Here is a 12070-nt window from a genome sequence, read left to right as displayed (position 1 = left end):
AAGTACTCACTTCTGATTCCTTTACCCAAGCTTATTTCTCTGTCCGCCTCACTCTATTTCTTCTCCCCTCTCAGCCCCTAATCCTACAGTCAAGTGAGTGTCTATTTGATGGAACATAAACTACAGTTCATGTGACTGCTCCCCTTCTTCAGCGAGCGCACTCTCTCAACTCTGTGACTTCACCTCGAGACAAACACTCGGGCTATACTTTTGTGCATATTCCGCGCAGATTTCGTACGTTTAATATGAGCGTGTGAGCTCAGTTTTGTGACTTCATGATCTCTTTTCCTGTCTCCCTTTCTCCTCGCTGTCTCTCCTTCTTGGCAGCAGGGCAAAAGTGGGCAGGGAGAGAGGAGGGCATGGCCCAGAAACTGCTCTCAAGCCCCAGCCCCTGTTCGAGTGGGGTTGCTCACTGGTGTACTGCTCAGCCTTTCCCTCGTCTTGCGAAGAAAGAGAGGGATGTGGAAATGCATTCTTGTCTCCTTTCTAACCCGCCTTTTTTTTTTTTTTTTTTTTTGTCGCCTCCATTGCCTTCATTGCCCGTCAACACTACCCTGATCTGTACAAAAAAAAAACAGTCACCTCCAGGTATTTCAGATTTTTTGTTTCTGCTTCTGTTTGGGCCTTGATACTCGTCTTTGTAGCGAAGTTCTCCCTTTATTTGTGTCTGTTGCACTTTAACACTTCTTTTACTGTCACCTTCCACACTGCACACGCGTCTGCTTTGCTTGCACCGAACACAATGCCTAAATCTCCACTGTTGTTGCTCGATCGAGACGAACTACAACTTCGTTTTAATGCCGTGTCGTGAATGCATAAAGAAATAATGACCACATCATTTGCGTATAGTTAGTGTAATGAGCACTCTGTATACAAAGCGATGTTTTATAAAACACACGTCCTGAGTAAAAAGAAACTTTAGTGGTTGCGTTACTGCCTCTTAAAGCATAGAAATGCAGTAAAACGCAACATTTAGGGATAATTTACAGGTCGGGGCCTAAGGACACCACAACTCCGGTGGATTGAACGAATAAAATTCTCCTCATGAAAACAGATTATTACCTTTATGTTTCAAATAACAAACCCTCAGACATAAAAATCATTTAACTTTTTTATACTTCACATTTCAATTGCTGTATTAATGCAAGAAATCTGCAACCAGAGGCAGCACGCAGTCTCCCTCAGCTGTAGTGTGGGCTACTGTTTGCCATCTATTTCACCACAAAATGAAAAAGTATCCCAAACAGGTGGGATAGGCAGAAAATATGTGGTTTCTGTCTTACAGGCAAATGTGTTATTTCTTTAATTGTTTTCAAACACTGTTGTTTGACAGACCTGTTCAAAACCAGTATGAACCAGATCGCTCTGTTGCAAGCATTGTTCTATACATGAAGGGGCTTGTATTGTAGGAGTGCAGTGTCTCGGTTCCTGATCCAGTCTCACTGGGTTTGTTTGGGTTTTCTTTTTAAGCCACTAGAAGAATGGAAGCTACAAAATTAATATACCGATTACCATTAATAGCATTTTTTGAAACTGATTATTCTCTTATAGGAAGAGGATTTGCTGCAAACTGATTGGTTTGGCTGGTCCGGGCACATGTTTCTTGGTATGCAGTTATTTGCGGTTGTGTTTGCATCGAGTTGAGTCAGCTTTTTGGTTTGTGTTTGAGTGTGTGATAACGGGAGATTAAGGCATACTGTACTGTACAGAAAGGGTGAATGAAGAAAAAAAGGGGGCGGGATCAGGGAGGATTGGCAGAGAGAAAGAAAATGAACTTATTTCCTCCACCCCCACCCCCCCAAGTTCTCCTCAGATGAACTTGCTATGCTGCTTGATGACATGTTGTTTGGAAAGCCATATCCTCTGCTATTTGCGTTTTCTCCTCCCCGTAGTTAGAGTGACTCTGTGGTTACCAGGATCAAAGTCTCTTTTTCCTTCGGTTGTTGCTTTTATCAGTTCATACGGCATACACACTCAGCTCTTCCTGTTTGTGCACAAAACTGACTTGTGGGCTATAAACAGCATTTGATCCAATTCTTTTTTGCGACGGCATATCACGTGAAAAGTAACCACTTAAAAACTATTCCCTATGCTCGGAGCAGCCAATCACCAGATGTCAAAAAAAACACACACACACTCTAACAGCCATGAAAAAGCCGTATTGAAAGTAACATCTGGATGGTCCAGATGTTCCACCCGTGTGTCAGCATTTGTCTTAACCTATGTGGAATATTAGATTGGCTGGTTTCCTGCGACAGGATAGAGCCACGTATGACAATAGATCACCAAGTAAGCTCTCAGACTCTCTGCTGTGATTAACACAACTTTAAGGCACTCATTGTATTTACATCAAGCAGCTAACTTTAACTAAAACAAACCATAAAAAGCACTTGTAAAGGCTAGGTCTCTTGAGAATGTCACAGTGTGTATAGAGAGATCCATCTGTTGCTTTTCACTGAGTGGTTAGTACAGCAATATATGAATATGAGGGAGAACTTGCACAGCCTTTAATAACCAATAATACACCACAAACAACAACTCTTTTAGCCTCATCTCTCCAATAAAACATCAAGACATAAACAAACCCAAGACACAACACTTAAAAGCACTTAAATCTTGATGAAAATATTGAAAACCTAAGCGGTGTTATTTTAACCCAAATCCCACCATTAATACTTAATTACCCCCCAGGGAAAATGTACAGTATCATGAAAAATTGCCGTGTTTAAAAGCAACAAAAAAAACCTGCAAAAACTATACAGAGGTATTTCCCTTCTGACACTGTACTTTGATCAAAACAATAAAACATTTATCATCATTATCTTATCAGTCAACATTATATTATGATTTACATACTACATGCAGATTGATAATTCTGCATTTATTAAAAGGTACCTATGGCACAATATCATTCAGTAACACCTAAAGCAGGGATTATGCAGGTAAACAGTTGTAGTAGTGACAAATACAAGCAGTGACAGTGAGTTTTGTCTTGTCTGACGGTCATTAAAAGTAAAGGGTTTTTTGTTTTTTGGTTGTTGTTGTTTTTTGTTTTTTTTACATGTAGCCAGTGCTCACCACCTTTGGTTCAGCAATGTATTTTATGCTGGTCATTGCCCTTTATGTTGGAAGCATTAAGCAGATGCAACAGGATGCGTGTTATCTTAAAGGTGGTGTGGCAACTCTGGCACCTCGTGAGACCAAAGTCCAGACCAAATGTACTTCATGTGTGGGCACATACCTTTTATGGGGTCTTATTAGTCTCTCCACAGTTAGAGGTTTGACCTAAGGCTCTTCAGCCACAGTCAGTCCATCTAATGACCCCCTGACTGTAGGGGGGAATTTCCTCTCCAATTAGTACCAGATATTAAATTGTGCAGTCTAGTGGCTCGCAGCCTGCGGTCTGGACCCCCATAAGAGCCTGTAAGATCAATCTTAGTGTTGCTAGATGATTACTGGGGGAGGAAATAAGATTAAAGAAAAATCTGTTCCACAAAATGATGCTTACTTTTTTGGACGTTAACCCGTGGTTCTTTCTTATAATTTAAGTTGACTGCTAATTGCTCAGCATACAGCTTACTTGAAACAAGCCTTTGGCAGAGAACACAACGCTGCTTATTTTAGAAGTATGATGATATTTTTCCTTAAATTAGCCTTAGCCTTTGTTTTTCATTTTTAGAACTGCCCAGACTCTTAATATTTAGAATGTTAAAGTGCTTGAAGTCCAGTCCCTGTGGACTTTGTTCTAACAAATTAACAACATTGGTCTGACTGCAACATACCCTAGTAATTTGAATGTAATTATGTAAGCCTAGAGGTGTGTGTGTGTGTGTGTGTGTGTGTGTGTGTGTGTGTGTGTGTGTGTGTGTGTGTGTGTGTGTGTGTGTGTGTGTGTGTGTGTGTGTGTGTGTGTGTGTGTGTGTGTGTGTGTGTGTGTGTGTGTGTTGCCAGAGCCTGAATACAAAAAAGAGCTCATCTGACACGTAAAAGGAAAACCTAGATTTAGAAACACCACAAAAGAAGAATAGAGACAGCATCAAACAGGAACATGACGGGAACAAGTACGGTAACCTACAACTGAAGACATTTTTTGTGGGGCCCACTGTGGTTTAAAAAAAAAAGTTCCCTTCAATATACAGCATCTTTGAAAATTGAAAATTGAAAACTGAAACTGATAAAATCTAGATGAGAATTAACAACCTTTCTATGGGGATGAAAATGTAAACAACCTGAAATCCATCAGGTCCCTTTAAACTTAAGTTTCTACAGATTTGCTGCTGATTGGTTTCACATGAAAAATATGTTGCATTCATGTGCACAGTGTCAAATAGTGCTAAATCATACAATACAGACAGGCTGGACAGAGGTGTTTTTCTGGATTCTATGAGTATCGTAAGTAAATGGTTCCTGCCAGTGATCATGTACAGACTGAGTCGGCGTACCCAGATGGACTTCAACTCCCGCCGACCTGAGTTTATTAACCAAGATGCATCACAGAGGATGAAATTTGACTGAAACCTCGGCTCATACAAATCATAACAACTTGTCCAACATATGGACAAGGTCTGCGTGTGGAACAAAGGTCCTTTCTTTAGATGTGGTAACACCTAGCTCACATAGCATGAACACTGCGCTAGGCAGCTGGTAGCAAGCAATGCCACCATATCTTATTGTGTCGTGTCACACCCCCTTTCTGACATGGCATCCTCTCACTGCCTGGCTGCCAATACCCCCCCCACCCCCACCCTTCCTCACTGGTGGGTTCTGCCATGCTGCATCCACGGCATCACACTCTTTTTGTCTCATTGAGATTCAGCTTGGCACGCAGACAATGCCCGTTTCTTGGCACCAAATATTGGAGAGAACCGCATAAGAGAACCGACCTCAGTCGTTTCCCTCACAGTCGTCCCCTGAAATCCGCCGATCATCACGGACCAACACCAACCTAGAATGGGTATTTTTTTCGTGCTTTTGTCTACTACTAAATTCTCTGTGTATGCAGCACCTGGGCATATGAAATCAGGGATATCTTTTACAATGTTTACCACTGTAAGATGAGGGGAGCTGTGAATATGAATGAATGACAGTGTCAGCGATGTGTTCAATGGCATGTTGATTGTTCCGGTATCTGTTATGGATTCATAACAGTTTTTTTCTTCATTATATTCTGTCACAGAGCAGCCATTTTCCTATCATCAGCAGTATGGGGATATGGAGTGAAAGTCAGATCATCACCTCCAGAGGAAAGACAGAAAAACATTTGCTTTACTTGTTGTTTCCAAGCTTACCCACGCATCCTTCTGGAGTCTCATGGGAGGTGCTGATCAGGGTTTTCCTCTAGCGTAGCCTCAATTTAAAAAAAATAAGGTTGATGCACAATCACTAACAGAGTATTTTGAGGCAATCAAGGTAAGTATAACAAACAAATTTAACTGTGTACCTTGAAGTGTAGCTGCTTGCATGCCTCACTGGCCTGTGGTAGAGTTGTACTCTGCTTCTGAATAACAACTTATATCTAGAGTTATGGTAGCAGATTTAGTGGTGAGAGATTTGATATTTGAATCACAGTGAACTCTGATAATTTAATGAAGGTGACCATTTGGTTTTAGGATTCAATTATTCTGAGAAATAAATGCAAGTCAAGTTAGTTAAGCGATGTGGCGCATGCCTTAAAACGCCCATATGATATTGAATACTGGCTTACTTTTTCGTTCAATTGAACATGAATACGCCAGGGAACCACATAGTAATGGCTACAAATTTTGTCTGTCATTCACACAACTTTTCTTTCATGAACAGTTGAATGTGGCCCTGCTTTCACTCCATCCCCTTTGCATTGGCCATCCAGTTAGAGGAGTTTGATACCATTTACTGTCTAATTAATTCAACATCTCAATTAAGCCCCCCCCCCAACACACACACACTCGCTGATGCCCTTGTGGCTTTTAATTCTGCCCTAGTGAGCATGGCCTGGCACCACAGCCGTGCAGCCTGCCAAAACATTTCAATCACTGTCAGCATTAATTAGACCAAAGAGGAATTCAGAATGTTAATGAACTGCCCAGCCGCTTTTCAGCGACCACGGTTCACATGCTAATTTATGCAGAGCGCCAAAGCTAGCCTTTTCATGGGTTGACCATCATCGTCTACCATAACAGTGTCTGGGCGCAATCAGCTCAGCCAAGTATGGTTCTGTCCAAAGCTCTGCCCAGCTTGTGTCCCAGACTCTGGCTGGCACATTAAACAGACTCATTTTTCAATGGACTTGAAGTGGCTTTCACACTGAGGAAAAAGGGGCAATTTTCTGAAGTCAAACATTCAGCTTCTCAATTAAAACATCTGAAGTAAAATGTCTTGCCATACACTTGTGAATCAGCAGCATCAATCAACTCTTGAGATAATTTATGAACAGGCGGTTCCATTACGTCACTTTCAACATCTGCTATACCATTATTTGTGGAAAAATAAGCGGTCCATATTATGGGTACGGATCTGAAGGAGGAGGTAGACATTAACAGGTTGCACCACAGATGTTGGGTATGGGTGCCAAACAACTCCCTAAAATGGCCGAGGATCAGCCATTTTCCATTTTTCTTCCTTTGCTTTGCATTAGTTTCTAGTTGTAGAGACGGAAGGAACCAAATGGGGGAAAGACGTGCTTAAAGAGCTTTTTTTCCCCTGCCTTTTGGGAAGCAGACCTGGAAAGACTCGAGCCAAGTTTTAAAGAAACATAGGCACTAAGCCTTGGCACAGCTGCCCTACACTATGTGCCAACTTCTACAAATGTGATTTTTCTTTTTCCCCACTAATTACCAAACTGAATTGTGACAGAGAAGCATTCAGACCCATGTGTATGTCAAAAGAAAATCAAGTTTCTTTTGAGTGTTGGCAAATGTATAATACAGTATGTCCATCACGTGTCATTCTTTAACACTGACTGCTGAAAGTACAGCCTGATACTGATACGGCTGGAAGCCTGTTGAGCCAAGCCTTTACCATACAACACACTCTATGACATGATGGAGTCTAGAGGGGAAATTGCTCCTGTGAGGTGATTCCCAATTAAACTGTTACCAGACAACTAATTCCATGGTAGCGCTTGTCATTTGAACAATGTTGTTGAACGTGTGCAGGTTGTAATTATGGATGCAACAGCAGTACCGTAGTTTACTACTTAATATATTGCAAGAAATGGCCAAAGGTCACAGGAAATTATTGTAGAGTTTACTTTTCTGTGATACACAATGTGGTGAAACCTCTCCATTTTTTTCTTTCATCACCATTGACTGCGCTGGATATTGACATCTCAAACGTGACTTATTCTCTCTTTATTTTGTCTCACAGTTCGACTGACAAGTCTCTGCTGCCTGCAAAAGTGCTGTTCTTAAGGCTGAGGTAGTAGATTGAATAGTTGTGGGGTTTGTGTCCTCCCTCTGAGATAACTATGCAATCTACTGTCTTTCCTAAGGAGACAGGTTGAGCTGCGGTGATGCCAGCAGCCTACGTGCACATACGAAGATCAGTGGACAAAGGAACACATGGACTGAGTGAAGTAAATTGAAGAATAACCCATTCCTCATCTCTGGGAGAGAGATCACAGAAGGACTAAGACTTTATAATTTACCAGATTCAAAGGTGGAACCTATCTCAGCTATTGTAACATGTTGTGAAGTTAGCACATACCAAGTGAAGTCTTGATTTTAAGGATGCTGTACTTGAAGTTGAGCCTAGCAAGGTGAGGTAGTAGGTTGTATAGTTTGTGGGATGGAGTCAATCCTACTCAGGTGATAACTATACAGTCTGTTACCTTCCTTGAGAGGTACAATGAGTGCTTGGGATGAAACTCACTCTTTCTCTTTCTCTCTCACACAAACACACACACACACTTGACAAATGGTGCAGAGCCACTCTGATGCCACCTTGTGGTCAAGGACTATCATCACTGGAAATGATTAAAGGTTTGGGCATTGTAACTTAGGGTGCATCTGAAGCATATAACATCGCAAGGCTCAAAGTAACTCTTAATTCCTTCTGGTCTGAAAGTAATTTGCAATGTCTGATTTTAAGGGACATTCAATTATGGCCATTGTTGCACAGTGACAAATCTGATGCATCCAATAATACTGGACATGAAAGTCACAATACAGTTTACAGTACTGATGATGGCAGCCTCAGGATCACTCATCAAACTGAAATTGTGATCTAAAGGCACCCAATTAGGTAGACAGGCCATTCAATGCCCATAATATAATTACCAACTGCTAAAGGTAATTTCATGACCATTGCTTATTGTCGACCATTACCATTAAGATTTACACAACATATGACACAAATTATTTGTGGATGAAATAAAAACCTATAATTTTTTATAATTCGTGATGATCAACTTTGCCACACTGAGGTCAATGTCAAAGTCTCCTCTATTATCTCTTAGCTGAGGACACTTTCATCTACTAAAGTTGTTCTCAGCAGCTTCGTGAATTGCTCTTAAGAGAAAACATTTTTATCACTGAATGATTAAGAATAAGAGTATACAAAACAAAACCTGCACCAGCGCAGGGTTTACCATTACATGAAGCATTTTACCATGGATTTTTGTCACTGAACAGCAAACTTGCTGTTTATCAGACACATTGATCTCTCAGATAACTTTTTTTTTTTAAAGTCGTAGTTGGTTAGACCCGTTTCTGCCATCAGTGGGGTTGTCACTGATTAATGCACTGAGGTCAGAGGTCAACAGCAGTGTGTGTGTGTGTGTGTAAAGTGAGTTACTGTGGATATCCACAGTAATATTACAGCATTACAGTAAAATGTCCATGTTGTCTTAAAAATGATTTGCTGCAAGAACATCATCTGTATGTCGTTGAGCAGGCTAATACCAGAAACACATTGAGGTTTGATCTTTTGCGATGATTAAAACTGTGTCATACCGTCATATCACACCCGTCATATCAGACCATCATCTTTTTTTTTTATACATTTTGCCTGTAATGATGGCTAACATGCATTAACTGTTTCCAACAGAAATAAAGTACAGACTAAATAAAAAAATGTTAAAAAATTAAACATGTTTAATTGAACTTCAGAGTAATTACAATGGGGGTGCAGATGGAAAAGGGAAGTTACCAACTTTCTTTAAAACAGGAAATGAAACAAACAGCTCACTAACCACAAACCTGCACGCCTGATACCAATAACAGTGCATATGATAACCCTTAAGATAAACTCAAGCTTCAGAGAAATATTAACATAAAAACACACACAGGCAAATCAAATAATTACTGATGAAGCAAAGAGCTATATTGATCTTTGAATTGCATTTGATGCGCCATGCAGTGCCTGCCCTTCCCTGTCTTGAAATTCATTAGAAAATTAAGATAAATCCTATAACAGATACCTAATCAAGTTGAATCCCACAGCACAACGAATTACTCTGCAGATAAAACATCTATGGATTTCCATATATTCCTATGAAATCACATTTCAGATACCAAATTATTACTTTACAATGACTGAGATTGATTACATTATATCTAATGCAAAAGTTGCAGGCTACTCTTCCTTTCTTTGAAAGATGGGGGAGGTCATTTCCAACTCAAAGTAAATTCTATTTAAATTAATATGTAGAACTGGAAGTGGAACAGAAACAGGAAAGCAACAGTGATATGAAACTATAAACTGTAAAACTTTTCTCATTTTCCCAAACAAGGCAGTTTTTGCATCACATTCATACTCTTGCATACTTGGCACACACACTCAGTGTTCCTGAACATAGCAGATAATAGATCTGTCAGTGCACGCCTGGATTCGTTTGCTATCAGACCACAGTAACATCCCCTTCATCCAGTTGAACTACATTTCTTTACCGATCACACAATGTCAAAATGTTTTACAATATTTAGTACTCAAATGTCAGTCTTGGTCCTACAGAAAAAATGTACTTAAGACAATGGGCTTTTACTCATTGTTGGTAACGCTGTTATTGCTGAGATTGTTGTCTGTTGAGCTCGACTGACATCCTTGATTTTCTTCTCTACATGTTATAAACCGTCTCCAGAGTTTCAGGTATGCAGTCCTGATCTTTTGTATTTTGAACGCATACACAACCGGGTTTACTGCTGAGTTGGCATGGGAAAGAAGGATGCCCACATAGAAAGCAGCTACTGGAGTGGTGTCCAGTCGTCCACTAAAGTAAGAAATGCAGTTCATTATGTGGAGAGGGAACCAGGATAGTGCAAACAGAGCCAATACGAGGAACAGCGACCCTGCCAGCTGCCTCTCTTTCCGCAAGTACTTCAAAGATTGTTCCCGAGTACTGCTGCCTGGTTTCTCTCTGAGGCTCCCTCGGATGGTACAGAACACAAAGCCATACAATACGGTCATCACCACCAGAGGTGCCAAAGTGCAGAGGAAGAAGTTGAAGTAAACCAAGTATGACAAGGGAATCACATCTATAAATTTACAGACGATGGTAGAGTTGACTGACTGAGACAGGGTCTCATTGTTGTACCATCCAAACATTGGAGCAAAGCTTAGTGGTATGGCAATGAACCAACATGCTGCTACCACAAACCATGAATGTCTCCGTGTCACAGTTCTTCTGTACCTATAGATACAAACAAATATATAATCAATTTTGGGATCAAAATCATGCCATACGTTTAGAAATTATAAATATATAAATGAAAATGAATTCAATTACTATATTAACATCTCATAACACCAAATACAAGGAGGACCATGTTCTGGTTAAGGTTTACATGTGCAGCAGCTACTGTATGAGGACATTCCCATTTACACATTAATCAGAATACTCTGAAAAAGAGCCTGTGATGTACACTAGCAGTTTACACCATGATGTCTGACATCATGACAAAGATGCATTCTTTGCCCCCATTGCCGTGTTTGCACCCATCTAAATACTTCTCGAAACATTAAGCAGAGCTAATATCTCTCCCTCTCCCCTTTGAAGAGGCCATGTTTCTATTTAAGGGCATGCTGCTGAAAAATGCAAAAACTAGAGTAGGATTTTTTACTGAGATTAAAGTGTAAGTGTCAATGAGAAATCTCCACGTCCTCATACATTTTTGGCTTGTCTGAATATGACCTCATTCCGACTACTGTGATCAGAAACTGCTGTTTACATAGCAGTGTCTTATTTGGAATGTGTTCTCATGCAGGTTAATAGTATTGCATGTAAACGTAGTCACTGTAGCAGTGAAAAGAAAAGAAAAGACTCTGACTGATTATGCAAGGCTTGCAAAGAGTGGTGTGAAAAAAAAAGCTTGTCTTTCAAAACTACACTCGTAAGCAACTTCTTTACTTTTCGCAACACAATAATAAACTATCTAAATAAAAATGAATCATACCTGAGGGGGATAAATACCCGAAGGTAACGGTCCACTGCAATCGCTGCGAGACACAGAACTGAGACTAAAGTCAACAGGATGACCACACAGCTGATAAAGAGACAGCTGTGAAACGAAGTCTTCACCCGTCCGTCCACCAGCACGGCCAGCGGTATGGCCACACAGCCAACCAAAATGTCAGCAACAGCCAGAGAGACAATCAGGCAGAAGGTGGGCAGCTGGATGCTGTTACTGGTCCACAGAGCCAAGATGACCAGCAAATTACCCAAACAGCAGCTGAGAGCAATGAGCATCTCCACCAAAGTGTAGATCACTCCACCTGTGCCCATTGTGTTTCCCTTCCTGCTAATGCTTGATAGTTACTGGTGCAGCTTGTCTGACTGTGAGAGTTAGTCGGAACGTGTTGTGCCATTTATCATTCATCTCACGCTTATGAAACCTTTGAGGAAGTCACGGCCACTGGGCTTTTTTTTTTTTTTTGTCAACTTGTGTTGACTGACACCCACCCACCCACCATGAAAAAATAAAAGGGGGATTATCTGCCATTTTGCTTTTTTTTTTGTCTGTTTTTCCATTCAACTTTTAATTTTGCACCAGCTCTACTGTAGGCCTACTATAGAGTGTTCCATTACAAGAGAAAAGTTATCAAATTGCGTGTGTACTTTATTTGAAGTGCACAAATGTGCATGAACAGCAAAGGA

The 12070-nt window shown here is 40.6% G+C and overlaps 1 protein-coding gene across 1 annotated transcript; it reads right to left on the bottom strand.

The window, feature by feature from the left end:
* Positions 1-7347: 7347 nt before the first annotated feature.
* On the bottom strand, positions 7348-11807 carry LOC310985453 (adenosine receptor A1-like). The gene is made up of 2 exons (XM_083971050.1): positions 11370-11807; positions 7348-10606 (listed from the first exon to the last, which is right to left on the bottom strand). The coding sequence occupies exons 1-2, from the start codon at positions 11696-11698 to the stop codon at positions 9958-9960; spliced, it is 978 nt and encodes a 325-aa protein (XP_083827176.1). The 5' UTR covers positions 11699-11807; the 3' UTR covers positions 7348-9957.
* Between the last annotated feature and the right edge of the window lie 263 nt (positions 11808-12070).

The sequence above is a fragment of the Trachurus trachurus genome, assembly GCF_905171665.1.
Source record: "Trachurus trachurus genome assembly, chromosome: 5".
Taxonomy (NCBI): Eukaryota; Metazoa; Chordata; class Actinopteri; order Carangiformes; family Carangidae; genus Trachurus; species Trachurus trachurus.
This window is presented reverse-complemented; position numbering and strand designations above follow the sequence as displayed.